At 37.1% G+C, this 17600-nt stretch overlaps 4 protein-coding genes across 5 annotated transcripts; all 4 read left to right on the top strand.

Annotated features, from left to right (window-relative positions):
* The first annotated feature begins 2246 nt into the window (after positions 1–2246).
* Positions 2247–3609, top strand: LOC148295279 (cyclic phosphodiesterase-like). Its single transcript, XM_088252522.1, has 3 exons — positions 2247–2691; positions 2772–2826; positions 3239–3609. Exons 1-3 carry the CDS (start codon positions 2347–2349, stop codon positions 3442–3444), a joined length of 606 nt encoding a protein of 201 aa, XP_088108648.1. The 5' UTR covers positions 2247–2346; the 3' UTR covers positions 3445–3609.
* Positions 3610–3725: 116 nt separating this feature from the next.
* LOC110745001 (putative LRR receptor-like serine/threonine-protein kinase At1g53420) lies at positions 3726–6718 on the top strand (the record flags this gene model as incomplete). The annotated part of the gene is made up of 7 exons (XM_088252453.1): positions 3726–3826; positions 3921–4041; positions 4573–4652; positions 5291–5353; positions 5622–5709; positions 5812–6022; positions 6294–6718. Coding segments are annotated over 7 exons (870 nt in total), but the record flags the coding sequence as incomplete, so codon positions are not given.
* Positions 6719–9440: 2722 nt separating this feature from the next.
* On the top strand, positions 9441–10622 carry LOC110745002 (cyclic phosphodiesterase-like). The gene is made up of 3 exons (XM_088251447.1): positions 9441–9848; positions 9929–9983; positions 10240–10622. Exons 1-3 carry the CDS (start codon positions 9534–9536, stop codon positions 10443–10445), a joined length of 576 nt encoding a protein of 191 aa, XP_088107573.1. The 5' UTR covers positions 9441–9533; the 3' UTR covers positions 10446–10622.
* Positions 10623–12336: 1714 nt separating this feature from the next.
* Positions 12337–17599, top strand: LOC110766613 (Integrin-linked protein kinase family). Of its 2 annotated transcripts, none has more exons than XM_088252202.1 (12): positions 12337–12796; positions 12883–12957; positions 13079–13174; positions 13560–13645; positions 13740–13860; positions 14403–14482; positions 15104–15166; positions 15434–15540; positions 15771–15856; positions 16120–16241; positions 16626–16737; positions 17113–17599. In XM_088252202.1, exons 1-12 carry the CDS (start codon positions 12470–12472, stop codon positions 17239–17241), a joined length of 1404 nt encoding a protein of 467 aa, XP_088108328.1. In that variant the 5' UTR covers positions 12337–12469; the 3' UTR covers positions 17242–17599. The 2 variants fall into 2 exon arrangements, with proteins under 2 accessions (XP_088108328.1, XP_088108329.1); XM_088252203.1 differs by having other exon boundaries at positions 12339–12796; positions 17108–17599.
* The last annotated feature ends 1 nt before the right edge of the window (position 17600 follows it).

Here is a 17600-nt window from a genome sequence, read left to right as displayed (position 1 = left end):
AATTATGAAGAGCAGAGTTTGGCTTACCTGATGAACCAGTAGCCAACGAGCAAAGTAGAAAAACAAACCATATGCAGGGGTTGAGTTTCACAGAGGGGAGAAGAAGCGGCTGAGTTTTGCAGTGCAGAGAAGATGTAGGGGTTGAAGTCTGATTGTACGTAGCGTAGAAGATGAAGTGGCTTGCAAATGGTGTTTTTGTCAAATGTGTATTCTAATCCAATATATTTTAATGATTTTAATTAAAGAAAAAAAAAAGACTAAAAGAGAGTTAACAAAGTTAAACTCCTATTAAGTTGTGTGTCACATATTGCAAAACTAAGGGGAAAACAAGGGGCACAGGGGATTTGGTAATAGGAAAATTGGACTCTTGTAGTGGGTGCCTTCTTTTTATTAAAAATCCAAGTGCTTTCTCTAGAAAGCGCTTAAAAGTGATTTTTATAATGTAGAAGTATTTTTTAGTCATTTTAAAAGCAGTCTCAAATCAAAATAGAAGTGAGAGGGGAGAAGGGAGAAGGAACAGTGACTTCCTCCCCTTTCAAAGTGAAAATGGCTCTAGAGTGTTTTTTGAGAGAGAGGAGGCTAGGGTGTTTAGGAGAATCAAAATAGAAGTTCAAAATGTAATGTGATATACACTAGCCTTCAAGAATTGCAAAGTTATTAGACAAGTAGGTAGGTCTCCCGAGCTACTTGTAACCGGAACATAACATATAAGAAAGAACCCAATTATTTCGTTTTAAATTAGAAATCAAAACTGAAATCACACATATATTACTGCGTACGATATACATAATTAAAGTCAACAAATCAATCAAGTGGTAATTGGTATTCCAATATTGTTAATTAATTATTAGCAGTTGAAGTAGCACATGTAGTGTAGAACCAACATCCTCCGCTTGCTGCTCTCTCTATATTCTGGCATTTCCTATTACACATTTAATACTAGTATCGATGCAGCCTCCCTCCCAAATTTTGCTTGGGCGATTACAAATATGTTCAATCTGCTTGCACAAGTGTAATACTTTGGTACATGACCTGCATACCATAATTCCAGGGACGATTTCAGGATTTGAAAACTCCTTGAGTTAAATTTACCTTATAGACAAAGGAAATTTCAATCGATATGGGCTATAGCCCATATAGCCCAATAGCTGGATTCGTCCCTGCCCAATTCAAAATGTCAATTCACCTAGAAAATAGAAAGAAAAAAAATCAAAATGTATATTTTTCTTTCATTTTTGTGTCTAATAACTTGAAAATGTTAAAGTGTACCAAATCAAGCTACTTACCAGAATCTGAAGGGTGAATAAACAAGATGACAAACCAGCCATATTTATGTTTTGTGTGCTTTCCGTCCAAAACCATGAGAATTCTGATCACAAGTAGCTTTAATTCTTTTTTACTTTTCTTTTCCTTTTCAGGTTATAAAAAAAGAAAAAAAAAGTACGAGAATAGAATACTGTGCCTCAAAATCTTTATTAATTATTAGCCACTCGAGTACTTGACCATTACATTATAATAACGAAAGACTTTATTCTTATTCTTCTTCTTATTCATAGTAAATGCATGATTTAGCTTGAAACACATGTATTCTTTCTAATAAGAAAAATGCAACACATTGGGGGCTTTTATTAATGTACAGAAAGGAGGATCGAACTTGAGTGCAAGTAGACGGATCAAATGGTCTAACTCGCACCTGTCACCTCAATGTATTTGATTTTGGTATTATTCCTACACAATTGCACTGCAAACTTTTCTTTTCTTTTTATCTTTTTCTAAAAGACTTATCGTTACACCTCCTATATTTTTATTTTATTTTTACCTTTTTCTAATATTTTAAAAAAATTGTTTTAAATAAAATAAATTAAAACTGCTGACCCAAGAGCTTATTCGTTCTTTATATTTTTGGACCGACTCAAAAGTCTATTAATAACCAAAGTGGTTGGTGTGAGTGGTTCGGCATTCTCATTCCTTAAGAGATGTCAGGGGTTCGATCCCTGCTCTCGTATAGAGTCACCACTTTGGTCAGCACTTTACCCTTTACGGGCCGACCCGGTGTGAGCGGGGATTAGTCTGGGTTGTAGTTAATACTTAAAGGTGCCACCCATAATTGGGGTCCATTTAGGACCACCTCGTGGTTCAGACCGAAAAAAAAAAAAAAAAAAAAGGTCTTTTAATTAATGTCGAATGATACTCGAGAATATTCTATTTATTTGATGATCATATGACACCCGGAAAAAATGAAATGAAAATTACCCTTAAATTAATTCCCACAATCCTAATAACCAGCGTTGTACTCTTGGGCTAGTCTCTCTTCCTTTTCATTCAATCCTTCTCAAGTCATTTCCCATGGCGAACCCAGCAGAAACAAAATCTACTGCTCCGGCGGAGAACAACGTGTATTCAGTGTGGGCCCTCCCGCCGGATGACGTGGCGCTCAGGCTGAAGAAGCTGATGCAGGGCCTCCGGGACGAGTTCAGTGGGCCCGAGTTCGAGCCCCATATCACCGTTGTGGGGGCCATCAGTCTAACCCCTGAGGACGCCCTCAACAAGTTCAAATCGGCTTCTCGGGGCCTCAAGGCCTGCGATGCCAAAGTTGATCGTGTGGCTGCCTACGATGCCAGAGTTGATCGTGTGGCTACCGGCACTTTCTTTTACCAGTGTGTTTTTCTCCTCATAAATCCAACCCCTCAGGTATTTTTGTTAATTTCTATTTTCTCTTTTACAATTTTATATGGATTTATAATTATGTTGTGATTTTATTTTTTTCTCAGGTGGTGGAAACTAGTGCACACTGCTGTGGGCATTTCGGTTTCAATAGCTCCACTCGTAAGTTCTAATACACTATAATTTCTTTTATTTTATACTGGTTTCTGCCAAATTTTCTTCGCTGTTAATTAAAATTGATCAAATATTAAGTTGTAAAAGCATATGGTATTATCCATTGAGATGATCGATAATATACTAAACTCACATATATTATATTACACGGATGTACATGTTATTACATTTCGATGTCATTTCTCAAGATTACATCTTTTTCGATATATTAGCTTTTGTAGATTGCCCATTTTATGTTTAACAAACATATAGATCATTGCCCAATTCATACAAGCCAATCTTGTCATGGTTCTGAAAATTTGAAGCAACATATTTTGATGGACCAACGAAAAGTATTGTTCTTGTTTTAGAATTAATGATTGTGTTGTTGCATGGGATGGGGTGTGGTTTTGTGGTGCAGCTTATATGCCACATTTGAGCATCCTTTACGCGTACCTGACAGAAGAAGAGAAGAAGAAAGCTCAAGAAAAAGCCAACAGTCTTGATGAGAGCATTGGCAGCCTGAGCTTCCCGGTAACTCGCCTTGCATTGTACAAAACCGACACCGGAGATAAAACTCTCAAATCATGGGAGAAGATTGCTGAGTGCACCCTTGAAGCCAACTAGTTCTCTTCTCTTAGTGCATGTTTATAGGCTTATAACTTATGGCCAGTGTACCTGTCATATGTTTTAAGTAAACGCTTGGTTTGGAAAGTGTGTGTTCCTTCTTTTTTCTATGAGACTTTAAGCACATGAGCCCATTGACATGAATTTAATGGGATTTCCGGCTAAGGTTACCATTTCTCCGATCCGATCCAAATGAGATTAAACTAAATCGAGATTAGAGTGTTTGATTACCCTAATCACACCTATGGCCAAAAAGTTCTAATTTTATAGTGTGAAGTTAAAATGTTGTGGCCCAGGGAACATACCATATAGCATCCTGGCGAGGAATACAGGTTGCTGTGAAAAGGCTGGGGGAGGAAGTGCTTATTGATGAGGATAAAGTGTGGGTTGTTCATAAACTACTGAAGGTTTTTCCAATTCACTATTTCCTTGCTTTACGCTCTTTGAATTTATAGGTCAATTTGGTGTTTCTTCAGGAAGGCATTCAGGGATGAGCTTGAATTTCTACAAAAGATACGACATCCGAACGTAGTCCAATTTTTGGGTGCAGTGACTCAAAGCAGTCCAATGATGATTGTAACAGAATATTTGCCTAAGGTTTTTCCCATTCCTTTGATTTTTTAATATGGGATATTGATTACATGATTAAATCTATCATGGCTGTTTCCTGAATTATCATTCCCTTTTTTTTTCTCTATTCTGTGCCCTCTTACTGTTTGCCTTGTATTTGTGGTCATTGTATCTCTCTGTATTGTGAAATAGTAGGCAGGATGAGCATATTTCATAATGTTTACTTGTAAAAGTTGAAGTTCTAATTTTATAGTGTGAAGTGCAATGTTTGAGGTGCTTATTTACTCTTCCATTACCATCCTCTTTGGTCTATGTCAGTGTCCAAATTTGGTTTTAGGATTCCGTTGACTATTGCAGAATCAAATAGGCATGATGTCATTGATGACTTGGTTGTGTGAAACAATAATACTCGTAAAGCTTTTTACTTTGTTCAGTTGGCATTCCTCCTCCAAGGTGCATGGAGAGAAAAATTGGAGAGGATAATATTTAGTTTAAAGTTTAAAACAAGTGCAGATAAAGATTTTTATTTTGATCCATAATTCTGTATTTTCATTGCAGGGAGACCTTTGTTTATTTTTGAAAAGAAAAGGAGCATTAAGGCCAACTACAGCTGTAAGATTTGCACTTGATATTGCAAGGTCTGGTACTACTTTGAATTGGTCTTGATTATCAGATTCCAAATATCTTTGGCTAACAAATGATATATTTTATTTATTTATAAATTAACAATTTGGGTATGGGACAGATGACATTTATAATTGAAATTAGTTATTAATCATTTTCCTGTGAATGTCGGAATAGATTACTCAAAGTGGGAAAGAAATTTAATTTATTTTTCCCACTCAAGGTCTAAATTTTGATTTCATTGGCAAATATCGCTGAGAATTTTGTTTTACTGTGAACTACCTATAAAAAATACTCAATCCCTGAGGTCAATAACTAACATGATTTTTTGGAGTGCCAAAAGGCACATATAGCCTAAATCATTCCAACTCCTGAAATTATCCTTTGCTGCAAACTTTAAAAGCTGGTACAACTATTTAGTTTTCCAGAATTTTTCTTTTTAGAAGTTGTGATGCTTGGATGCTCTGCATACAAGATTCATCAGATTTGTAGGCGCAAGATCTCATCTTCATTTTTGTAATTTATAAGAAAGAAATTATATACTAATTTGATTACTCTACAATACATACTTCAAAAGAAGAAAGAAAGATCATGTATTGTTGCTTGGATATTTTTCCTCACTACATTATCTTTGGATATCTTGCAGTTGCAGGGGAATGAGTTATTTGCATGAGAATAAGCCAGAAGCAATAATTCATCGCGATCTTGAGCCTTCGTAAGTTTCTTGTCCTTCTTCATTTCAGTTTTTTTAAGCGAACCTAAGACAATCCAATACCCATTCCGCTTAGCACTTACATGAGGCAAAGCCCAAGTGGTCTTTTCCCCCTTCTCTTTCCGCATTTTACGTGATCTATCCCTTGAAGAAGCATATGCTCATATTAGCACTAAAATTTTAAAAACATGAATCGTTATTTTGCATAACAGTGTGAAACGGTCAGCGTGTTTTTGGACTACTAATATTTCCGATATCATCGATATTTTAGACCTTGCTTAAAACAATTAAAAGCTGCCACTAATGACTTCAATTCTGCTAACAAAATCGGAGAAGGTGGTTTTGGTCCTGTGTACAAGGTACTATAGCTATCTGTACGTTGAATCTTTTCCATGTTTTTTTATAAAGATTTCCCTGTTTTACGTTTACATACATAGTTCTGAACATGGGTTGGGATGCAGGGTCAATTGCCTGATGGTACAGTGATAGCCGTTAAGCAGCTTTCATCTAAGTCAAGGCAGGGAAATCGTGAATTCTTAAATGAGATGGGCATGATTTCTTGTTTCCAGCACTCAAATCTTGTGAAGCTTCATGGATGTTGTATTGATGGAGGTCAGCTATTGCTGGTCTATGAGTACATGGAAAACAATAACCTTGCACGAGCATTGTTTGGTGAGTATGATGTCAATTACTCAACCGTATAAGTGCGGAAACCAATTAAGATGTAACTGATCATGATCTAAAGTGTATAATTTTGAGTTGGTTTTTATCCTTTTCTTTATTTATATCCTTGGATGGGTTATACTGATTTCTAGGTTTCTTCTTGCATACTCCCTGAGTACTACTGGCGGTCCTTTTTGTTTTCGTATTTCTTTCACCCAATTTATTTATAGTTGAAAAGAAAGTCTGAGCGAGCAGTATTTTCATTGACAAACTTTTCTAGGTCGAGAAAATCATCTTAAACTGGACTGGCCAAGAAGTCGTAATATTTGTATTGGGATAGCAAGAGGACTAGCTTTTCTCCATGAAGAATCTGTACTTAAAATTGTTCACCGAGACATCAAAGCTACTAATGTGCTGCTTGATCGGGACTTGAACCCTAAAATATCCGACTTTGGATTAGCAAAGCTCGATGAAGAGGAGAAGTAGGACATATTATCTGAAGTATTACATAAAGTAATAGACCAAGCTTTGTGTTTTTTTTAAACTAACATTAAAAACGTTGCGTCTGGAAATGTAGAGCTTTTTTGGTGGACAGAAATGTAGAGGTGCATTAACTGCACCAACCCTATGAATTAATTATAGGTAATATTTTCCGGTCTTTATACAATTGACCACTCATTATTTTCAGTGGAATCATTTATTATATCTTGTATTTTATTTAGTTAAGTTTTAGATGTGGGATTTATATTTTTTAACACACCCTCCCATATGGGACCACCATATAGTGGGCCACACGTGGTGCCAAATCCACATCAGAGTCAAACATTCAAGCCTAATATGTGGGATTTATATTTTTCAACATGCCCCCCATGTGGGACCACCACATAGTGGGCCATATATGGTGCCAAGTTCACATCAGAGTCAAACATTCAAGTACAACATGTGAACATCACGTATTGGGTAAGGGGTAAGGGTAAACATTCAAGTCCAACATATGAACACCACATATTGGGTCAGGGGTGAGGATAAAGGCCCAATATTTCAGGCCCAGTCATTCAATCCACTCTGATACCATGTTGAATTCAGAGAAACGAGCAGTGGCCCACTACTCGCAACATTGATATTGTCCCCAATTTAAGTACCTACAGAGCCCAGTAGATATTGGGTTTTATCATAAAAGGCCTAGGTGTTATTAGCAGTGGAACCATTCATTATATCTTGTATTTTGTTTAGTCAAGTTTCCAATTTGAGATTTATATTTTTCAACAAATCTCAATGAAGGGTCTGGCACTCCTTGCTTATAAATAGGTAATGGTTTGTGTGCATTGAGTAAGAAAGAAGAGTGATGATGAGACAAAGAGAAAGAAAGAGAAAATCCGAGAGAGTTTTCTTACCATTGTAGTGCATTAAGGATAAATGGCAAGAGGAGTGAATTGTAATGCTCCAAAAACCATCATGAACCTTATTATGCTCATTTCGATTCTTTGCTTTTGCACCAAATCAGTCAATTTTGAAGGACAAGCTTCGCGTCTGCCTGCTGTAGAAGGTAACTTACTCTTTTTCTTGCTTATAAATAGGTAATGGTTTGTGTGCATTGAGTAAGAAAGAAGAGTGATGATGAGACAAAGAGAAAGAAAGAGAAGATCCGAGAGAGTTTTCTTACCATTGTAGTGCATTAAGGATAAATGGCAAGAGGAGTGAATTGTAATGCTCCAAAAACCATCATGAACCTTATTATGCTCATTTCGATTCTTTGCTTTTGCACCAAATCAGTCAAATTTGAAGGACAAGCTTCGCGTCTGCCTGCTGCAGAAGGTAACTTACTCTTTTTCTTGTTTAAGTTTGTATATATTGGTAATACTAATATCCATGCATTCACTCAAGCCTCACTTCAATCAAGTTTTAGCGGCAGTATGCTAATGTTTTGATTTTTTCACTAAAAAATTGTAATTTTGGACTGAAGGAATCAAACCAAGCCACAATTAGTTTCGTGTGGTTTGTTTTAACCTTTTTGAAACCCTCTAGTTTGGCACTGCTGCGCTAGGAAAATAATCACAGTCAGATTTGCTGTGAGAGAAAGCTGTTTGGCGTTTGGTGAACTTTTTGTTTAAAATGTTGTTGGTACTGATTCCCATATAATTAGAAAATGATTCTCGTATAATCATTAAACTAGGCCTTGGCACGGTTTGGGTTGGTTCGGGTTTGGGCTCAACCCGAACACCGAACTGAAGCTCTCGATGTAACAATTTTCAATGCCGACACCGAACCATCATCTTCGGTTAACCGGAGCTCTCGGTTAACAGGTTGAATGGTTTGGGTTGGTTTGGTTTCGGGTTTTGAGGTGCACATAGGTGATATCTGAGCCATGCCATGAAATTTGGGCTCAAAGACAAAGAAATCACAAAGAGAGTAGTTGAAGCATCAGAATTTTCTCCATATGGTGGCGATTAAGGCTTTGGACGAGAAAGAGCAGTGGCCTGTATCATTGAAGCAGAGTATGTGTGTGGTCTGGAGCTTTGCTGGTGTTGCAGTTCAAAAAAAGAGAGAATTTGAGTTGAGGAGATAGAGAAGATTGGGAGGAGAGGGGGAGCGATAGAGAAAGAAGGAGAGATAGAAGAAGAGATAGCTCAGGTGCGTAAAAATAGAAATAAAATACAAACTTTAATATTATAATGATGTTAGGTAAGTGGGAAGAATAGAAAAGAAAAGAAGATGCTTTTGATATTTTATATACGAGGCAGTGCACTTCCAAGTTCCAACACAAGCCAGCCAGACATGATTTGTCCATCCCCATGTGCATGTGCTTTAACTATTTTTAATATTTTATTAGTATTTCTGAGCATCACTCATCAGTTTGGTTTGGTTTAACCGATGATTTCAATATCAAGCACCGAACACCAAATCATAAATATCGGTTTGATTTGGTTTCAAACCAATGACCAATAAAAATTAAAAATAAAATCAAACCAAATCAGACCAACAGTTTAATTTGGGCGGTTTAATCTGGTTTTTGGTGTGTATGCCCAGCCCTAGTATTGACAATTAAGAAAGAACAATCGGCATGAGATATAGCCCAATAACTGGAGGATCGAACTTGAATTCAAGATGGTGGATTCTATGATCTAACTCACACCTGCCACCTCAGTATATTTGATTTTTGTATTATTCCCACACAATTGCACTGCGAACTTTTCTTTTCTTTTTATCTTTTTCTAAAAGACTTATCGTTACACGTCCTTTAATTATTATTTTTACCTTTTACTAATATTAAATTAAATTAAATTAATTAAATTAAAACTACTGACCCAAGAGTTTATTCGTTCTTTATATTTTTGGACCGACTAAAAAAAAAGTCTATTAATTAATGTCGAATGATACTCGAGAATATTCTATTTATTTGATGATGATATGACACCGGAAAAATATGAAATGAAAATTACCCTTGAATTGATTCCCAATAACAAGCGTTGGACTCTTGGGCTCATCTCTTTTCCTCTTCATTCAATCCTTCTCATTTCCCATGGCGAACCCAGCAGAACCAAAATCTACTGCTCTGGCGGAGAACAACGTGTATTCAGTGTGGGCCTTCCCGCCGGATGACGTGGCGCTCAGGCTGAAGAAGCTGATGCAGGGTCTCCGGGACGAGTTCAGTGGGCCCGAGTTCGAGCCCCACATCACCGTTGTGGGGGCCATCAGCCTAACCCCTGAGGACGCCCTCAACAGGTTCAAATCGGCTTCTCGGGGCCTCAAAGCCTACGATGCCAAAGTTGACCGTGTGGCCACCGGCACTTTCTTTTACCAGTGTGTTTTTCTCCTCATAAATCCAACCCCTCAGGTATTTTTGTTAATTTCTATTTTCTCTTTTACAATTTTATATGGATTTATAATTATGTTGTGATTTTATTTTTTTCTCAGGTGGTGGAAACTAGTGCACACTGCTGTGGGCATTTCGGTTTCAATAGCTCCACTCGTAAGTTCTAATACACTATAATTTCTTTTCTTTTATACTGGTTTCTGCCAATTTTTCTTCGCTGTTAATTAAAATTGATCAAATATTAAGTTGTAAAAGCATATGGTATTATCCATTGAGATGATCGATAATATACTTGTCATGGTTCTGAAAATTTGAAGCAACATATTTTGATGGACCAACGAAAAGTATTGTTCTTGTTTTAGAATTAATGATTGTGTTGTTGCATGGGATGGGGTGTGGTTTTGTGGTGCAGCTTATATGCCACATTTGAGCATCCTTTACGCGGACCTGACAGAAGAAGAGAAGAAGAAAGCTCAAGAAAACGCCAACAGTCTTGATGAGAGCATTGGCAGCCTGAGCTTCCCGGTAACTCGCCTTGCATTGTACAAAACCGACACCGGAGATAAAACTCTCAAATCATGGGAGAAGATTGCTGAGTGCACCCTTGAAGCCAACTAGTTCTCTTCTCTTAGTGCATGTTTATAGGCTTATAACTTATGGCCAGTGTCCCTGTCGTATGTTTTAAGTAAACGCTTGGTTTGGAAAGTGTGTGTTCCTTCTTTTTTCTATGAGACTTTAAGCACATGAGCCCTTTGACATGAATTTAATGGGATTTCCGGCTAAGGTTACCATTTCTCCGGTCCGATCCAAATGAGATTAAACTAAATCGAGATTAGAGTGTTTGATTACCCTAATCACACCTATCCCAAAGATACAAGGGTACTTGTTGCCTCTCTTTTTTTTTAAAAAGTTTTCTTTCTGCCAATGAAACCACTCTATTAATGGAAGGGAAAGTTACAAAACGGCCCAAGTTCTTGTTACCCTTTTGTTTTGGGCCAATGGAACTACTCTAAAGCAAAATTAAAAAAGGCCCAAGTCCTTTGTTTCCTTTGATGAAAAACCCAAAAAGAAAAAAAGAGTTGCGGTGAAGAGAAGAAATGGTGATGGGAGGAGGTCTGGTTTGAGTAAGTCAACAAGATGACAAATGGCACAGAAAGAAGTGCAGTGAGAATGTAGCTTAGATCATAAGCGAAAGCCTCCATGTGATCTTATCCATAATCACAAGAGTCAAATGAAAAAAATTAACGCAAACCCATTACTTTTGTCACTCGTCAACGGCAGCCAACCTCATTTCTCTGGATAAAATCTCCACCAGAGGGAGGACTCTCTCTCTCAAAATTCCCATCCCAAAGCTTGCCTTTTTTTAAATATATTTTAAAAAAAGAAAAAGAAGAACAAAATCATGTTGAACACCATGGCCATTATAATAATTAATTATTCTTAATTTTAATTTACTCATTAATGGTTCATTGAACAAGCCAACAAGAAGGTTTTAATTTTAGTTTGTAAACCCACTCGCCATTAATTGGGTGGGGCTTGTGCTAAGCACAATAAATGTGAATCAACATCACCATCACAAGTTGCAGCCGTCGACCTAGCCAATGCCAACATCATCTCATCTTCTCTCTTTCTTCCTTTTTTTGTTTCTTCTTGCAACAAAACAATTCACCATTTTGGACACAGACGTAAATTGATGACCAAAACCAGATTTTTTGCAAATTGGGACTAAACTAGACTTAGTTTTTTCTTCCATCTTCAGAACAAAGCTTGAAACCGATGCATGGTACAATGTTATACCAATCCTATGAATAGATAAACACGTGCGATAATGCAAATACGACCTCGTTTTCAGCATGTTCATTTGGTCTCCAAGATAATTCAAATACCTATTACTTTTCAGGTAAACCTATGAAAACCGTAGAAGAAATTTTCAACCATGCCAACCATATCCTTTTTAATAGATAAGAGAAAAATTGTTGGGCCAAAAAAAAGGGAAAAAAGGTTGTTTTGATGGGTTTTTCTGGGGGGAAAAAATGAAATTCAATATTCAACTTGCCTCCTTATAAGCCATAAATGTGACATTTCTTCATACCGCTCCGCATGTGTGACGATTTTTTAATATGGAACATTTCTTCACATTTTCACACCCTCCGTGTTTGTCTGTAGATCAATGGTGTCAAGACTGTCGCTTTGCATGAAAAAAAAAGAACAAAATCTTCACAAAAGTATTCCTTTTTATTAGGAGGCCAAATAGAAAAATAATTCCCGTGAGTGCCGGACAATGACATTGACAGTTCACACACTTCACGCGCCAACGGTCCCAAGGGGGTGGCTGATATCCATTCCACATACCGACCAGTTCGTTGGTGGCGCAGTGACCGCACCCGCTCACGTTAGCCGAATTCTTCTTAACATGCGCCCCCCTGACGTTCCGTCGAAGTTTCCCTCCACGCGCTCCCAACACGCGAAACAAACCTAAGGATAAAAATATAAAACGGAAATTGTGAACGTTACCACCAAAAACACTTTCCCTACGAAACCGTCGCGAATATAGCAAAAAATTTGCAAATAGAGAAAAGCACTTCAGCTGCTACTGTCTACAGCTCAGCGAAGGAAATTTGTGCTTGTCTGAGAAGCTGACAATGGATGTGAAAACGACGCCGCTGAGGTTCACTTTGGGGAAGCAGTCGTCGTTGGCGCCGGAGGGTGAATGGGAGGAGCTCGTGGCGGGCGAGGGGGAGGATTATCCGGAGGGGATCGATCCCCGAGTGAAGCTCATGTATTTGGCCAATGAAGCCGATTTGGATGGGGTCAAGGAGCTGTTGGACTCCGGGATCGATGTGAATTTCAGGGACATCGACGATCGGACGGCTCTCCATGTCGCCGCGTGTCAGGGCCTCACCGACGTCGTTTCGCTACTGCTCGAGCGCGGAGCTGACGTTGACCCCAAAGACCGATGGGGGAGCACCGTAAGTAAAAACTCAATTTCCAATGTGAAGAATTGTAAATTGGGGGGAAATAAATGTGCTAATTGGTGATAATGTTGCTTGAACAGCCTCTTGCAGATGCTATATACTATAAGCATAACGATGTGATCAAGCTTTTGGAGAAGCGTGGGGCAAAGCCGTTGGTACTTTCTGAATTTGTGGATGTGTACTTGGTTGATTTGAAACTTTCATTGCTTATTATATGAGTCTTCTTTCTTGGCTGATCTGGGTTTGTTTGGTTTCTTTTATGGCTTTCATTTTCAGATGGCTCCCATGCACGTTAGGTATGCCAGAGAAGTCCCAGAATATGAAATTGATCCCAAAGAACTTGACTTTACTGACAGTGTTGAAATAACCAAGGTAAGTTTTTTTTCTTTTCCATGGCATTGATTATGGTATTGTCATTTCTTGTTTCCTCTGTTATCTTGGAACTGTCCTTGCATTTTGTAATGAATGTTTAAAGCCAATTTTTTATGTTATCATCTTGTCTCGGTTTTTTTTTCTTTTTCTTTTTATTGATTTCTGTTTCAAGTCCCGAAGAAAACTACAGGTTCCCACCTCCCTGCTATTTTAACTAGAACCTTTTTTTTGGTTGGACTGTATAAGAAACTTTCGATTAGTTGTTTAATTGGTGTTGTGCCTTTTTTAATATTTTGAAACCATTATCCTCTTCATCTTGCATCAGTAACTGCCTATTGTCTTGTCACTCGCCTTCATTTGTATATGTTAAAATGTTGTGGCCCAGGGAACATACCGTATAGCATCCTGGCGAGGAATACAGGTTGCTGTGAAAAGGCTGGGGGAGGAAGTGCTTATTGATGAGGATAAAGTGTGGGTTGTTCATAAACTACTAAAGGTTTTTCCAATTCACTATTTCCTTGCTTTACGCTCTTTGAATTTATAGGTCACTTTGGTGTTTCTTCAGGAAGGCATTCAGGGATGAGCTTGAATTTCTACAAAAGATACGACATCCGAACGTAGTCCAATTTTTGGGTGCAGTGACTCAAAGCAGTCCAATGATGATTGTAACAGAATATTTGCCTAAGGTTTTTCCCATTCCTTTGATTTTTTGATATGGGATATTGATTACATGATTAAATCTCTCATGACTGTTTCCTGAATTATCATTCCCTTTTTTTTTCTCTATTCTGTGCTTATATTTGGCCCTCTTACTGTTTGCCTTGTATTTGTGGTCATTGTATCTCTCTGTATTGTGAAATAGTAGGCAGGATGAGCATATTTCATAATGTTTACTTGGAAAAGTTGAAGTTCTAATATTATAGTGTGAACTGCAATGTTTGAGGTGCTTATTTACTCTTCCATTACCATCCTCTTTGGTCTATGTCAGTGTCCAAATTTGGTTTTAGGATTCCGTTGACTATTGCAGAATCAAATAGGCATGATGTCATTGATGACATGGTTGTGTGAAACAATAATACTCGTAAAGCTTTTTACTTTGTTCAGTTGGCATTCCTCCTCCAAGGTGCATGGAGAGAAAAATTGGAGAGGATAATATTTAGTTTAAAGCTTAAAACAAGCGCGGATAAAGATTTTTATTTTGATCCATAATTCTGTATTTTCATTGCAGGGAGACCTTTGTGCATTTTTGAAAAGAAAAGGAGCATTAAGGCCAACTACAGCTGTAAGATTTGCACTTGATATTGCAAGGTCTGGTACTACTTTGAATTGGTCTTGATTATCAGATTCCAAATATCTTTGGCTAACAAATGATCTATTTTATTTATTTATAAATTAACAATTTGGGTATGGGACAGATGACATTTATAATTGAAATTAGTTATTAATCATTTTCCTGTGAATGTCGGAATAGATTACTCAAAGTGGGAAAGAAATTTAATTTATTTTTCCCACTCACTACATTTTGATTTCATTGGCAAATATCGCTGAGAATTTTGTTTTACTCTGAACTACCTATCAAGAATACTCAATCCCTGAGGACAATAACTAACATGATTTTTTAGAGTGCCAAAAGGCACATATAGCCTAAATCATTCCAACTCCTGAAATTATCCTTTGCTGCAACCTTTAAAAGCTGTTACAACTGTTTAGTTTTCCAGAATTTTTCTTATTAGAAGTTGTGATGCTTGGATGCTCTGCATACAAGATTCATCAGATTTGTAGGCGCAAGATCTCATCTTCATTTTTGTGATTTATAAGAAAGAAATTATATAATAATTTGATTATTCTACAATACATACTTCAAAAGAAGAGAGAAAGATCATGTATTGGATATTTTTCCTCACTACATTATCTTTGGATATCTTGCAGGGGAATGAGTTATTTGCATGAGAATAAGCCAGAAGCAATAATTCATCGTGATCTTGAGCCTTCGTAAGTTTCTTGTCCTTCTTCATTTCAGTTTTTTTTAGCAAGAATTGAACCTAAGACAATCCAATACCCATTCTGCTTAGCACTTACGTGAGGCAAAGCCCAAGTGGTCTTTTCCCCCTTCTCTTTCCGCGTTTTACGTGATCTATCCCTTGAAGAAGCATATGCTCATATTAGCACTAAAATTTTAAAAACATGAATCATTATTTTGCATAATAGTGTGAAACGGTCGGCATTTTATTTTTATGTTTCTCATGAGTAAGATAACAGGAATATATTGCGGGATGATTCCGGACACCTGAAAGTTGCGGATTTTGGAGTTAGCAAGTTGTTGACAGTTAAAGAGGATAAACCTTTGATTTGTCAAGACACTTCATGTGAGTATTTGTCCATTATAGTTAATATGTTGCATTGATCCTAGCCGAAATAATACGTTTAGGGTTGTAAGCATTTGTAGTTTCATTGGAAAAGGAAAAAATAAATAAATTGGGTGCTATTTAAGGTGGACATAGTTTTCCTTCGTTTAGTAGTCCTTTATGCTGTAAATCTACATGCCACCAGATTAATATTTAGTTTCTGAGTGGAATATGTTAATTGTCATTGACAGGTCGATACATAGCTCCTGAGGTTTTTAAGAATGAAGAATATGATACCAAAGTAGATGTATTCTCTTTTGCTCTAATTCTACAAGAGGTAAATACGGCTCAATTTTTAATCCTTGACCGACAATATTTATGAAGTTATTGCTATGCCATCTTAGTGTGTACCCCCGTTCTAAGTGAACTTTCTTTTTTAATAAGTTATTATTGAAGAGCATTATATTAAATGCTTTGTGGATATACCAAGTTATCACTACCTGATTTGGTTTATTTTGAAGAAGATGATAATTTCTTGACATGACCAATCAGTTGATTTATTGGGCTTCATTAGTGACTTTCTAAGATGCTGTATTGTAGATGATAGAAGGCTGCCCACCATTTTCTGCCAAGCAAGATAAGGAAGTTCCAAAAGCATATGTTGAAAAAGAGCGCCCACCTTTTAGAGCTCCACCAAAGCTTTATGGACATGGTCTGAGAGAGTAAGTGCTATATGTTTCTAAGAACAACTGTCCCCGATGTTGTCAATTAAGATTAATGTTCAATCTCTGTTTTCTTTTCTTTATTTTGGTCAAAACAACATCTCCGTTTATATCCTGGAAAATACTGAATACTTGTGGCATTCTGTCATGACTGCCGGTGTTTTATCTTGAAAATGCAACTGCCAGCTATTTGTCAACTTCTTTACCAATCTGTTTTGTGTAGTTCTTCCTCAGAGAACTAGCTAATGTAGCAGATGACTTTTGGGATGCTAATCCAAATTCAAATTCCTCCAGAAAATATGATTTTTTTTTCTTCTTATACTTCTGTGTGTGTTAGGCTCATAGAAATGTAGCTGATCTTGTAAATGTGATACCCGCTCACAGGTTGATTGAGGAGTGCTGGAATGAGAATCCAGCTAAAAGACCAGCTTTCAGGCAAATAATATTGAGGCTGGAATCTATTCATAACTCTCTTGGTCATAAAAGGCGTTGGAAGGTGCTCTCTCTCTCTCTCTCTCTCTCTCTCTCTCTCTCTCTATAAATGTTGATATTATTATGGTGTACAAAATGTAAACTTTGTGCAGAATATATGACAATAGTATCAATCAAACTATTCTGGATATACATTTTAGCAAACTAATTCAAGAAGCTGAGTACTGGATGTTACTTTAGATTTGGTCCATCTAATGTTGTTGAATGGCTGTAAAGCCTGAAGGGCTGTTACTAAGTTAATTGACGTAGTTAGTCTGGGCATTGTGTATGGTGGTTTTCTATTTACTTTGTTTGCTTGTGCGTTTCTGCATGACTAGTTAGTTATATATAGCTGAGATTTCCTTCTCTCTTTTCCCTCCACGCAACATGTATAGGTTAGACCGTTGAAATGCTTTCAAAACATAGAAGCCATGTTAAGGAAAGATCGCTCCGGTCGGGGCAGCAGAAGTCGTTCATCACGTTCTACCAGCAGCATATAAAATGGAAATCTTTTCTGCATTTGCCTTAACAGCCAGTAGAAGTTGCTATTTCCAGCTTGGTGACAGAAAGAAAGTTATCAAAGCAGCAGAGCATGGTTGTTCCTTGTGTGTGTAATTCACTAATTAGTCATTCAATTTGAATGCTTCCAAATTTTTTTAACTCTCCCTTTGATATCCTGGGCTGAGAATCACCTCGTGTATAACATGTTTTGCATATAAGTACATATCTGTAATCATAATATTTGTTTCCAAGAATTTTTTTTTCTTTGCATCCCCGTGAGTCACATGAACTTCGTGCTGATGCCGAACTTTTGTATTTGTAAGATAAATCCTTGTAAACTGTATGTAACCTTTGGATGAATGATATTGTTTGACTTGATTTATGTTG

This window comes from Prunus avium, chromosome 4 (genome assembly GCF_965620075.1).
Source record: "Prunus avium chromosome 4, drPruAviu1.hap1.1, whole genome shotgun sequence".
Taxonomy (NCBI): Eukaryota; Viridiplantae; Streptophyta; class Magnoliopsida; order Rosales; family Rosaceae; genus Prunus; species Prunus avium.
This window is presented reverse-complemented; position numbering and strand designations above follow the sequence as displayed.

What these genes read in the sequence shown, in the direction of transcription:
- LOC148295279 (XM_088252522.1), top strand. Translation starts at nt 2,347, where the DNA reads ATGGCGAACCCAGCAGAAACAAAATCTACTGCTCCGGCGGAGAACAAC. An exon ending in TCATAAATCCAACCCCTCAG is followed by an intron (nt 2,692 to 2,771) that starts GTATTTTTGTTA and finishes TTTTTTTCTCAG; the next exon opens with GTGGTGGAAACTAGTGCACA. An exon ending in CGGTTTCAATAGCTCCACTC is followed by an intron (nt 2,827 to 3,238) that starts GTAAGTTCTAAT and finishes TTTGTGGTGCAG; the next exon opens with CTTATATGCCACATTTGAGC.
- LOC110745002 (XM_088251447.1), top strand. Translation starts at nt 9,534, where the DNA reads ATGGCGAACCCAGCAGAACCAAAATCTACTGCTCTGGCGGAGAACAAC. An exon ending in TCATAAATCCAACCCCTCAG is followed by an intron (nt 9,849 to 9,928) that starts GTATTTTTGTTA and finishes TTTTTTTCTCAG; the next exon opens with GTGGTGGAAACTAGTGCACA. An exon ending in CGGTTTCAATAGCTCCACTC is followed by an intron (nt 9,984 to 10,239) that starts GTAAGTTCTAAT and finishes TTTGTGGTGCAG; the next exon opens with CTTATATGCCACATTTGAGC.
- LOC110766613 (XM_088252202.1), top strand. Translation starts at nt 12,470, where the DNA reads ATGGATGTGAAAACGACGCCGCTGAGGTTCACTTTGGGGAAGCAGTCG. An exon ending in TAACAGAATATTTGCCTAAG is followed by an intron (nt 13,861 to 14,402) that starts GTTTTTCCCATT and finishes TTTTCATTGCAG; the next exon opens with GGAGACCTTTGTGCATTTTT. An exon ending in GATTTGTCAAGACACTTCAT is followed by an intron (nt 15,541 to 15,770) that starts GTGAGTATTTGT and finishes TGTCATTGACAG; the next exon opens with GTCGATACATAGCTCCTGAG.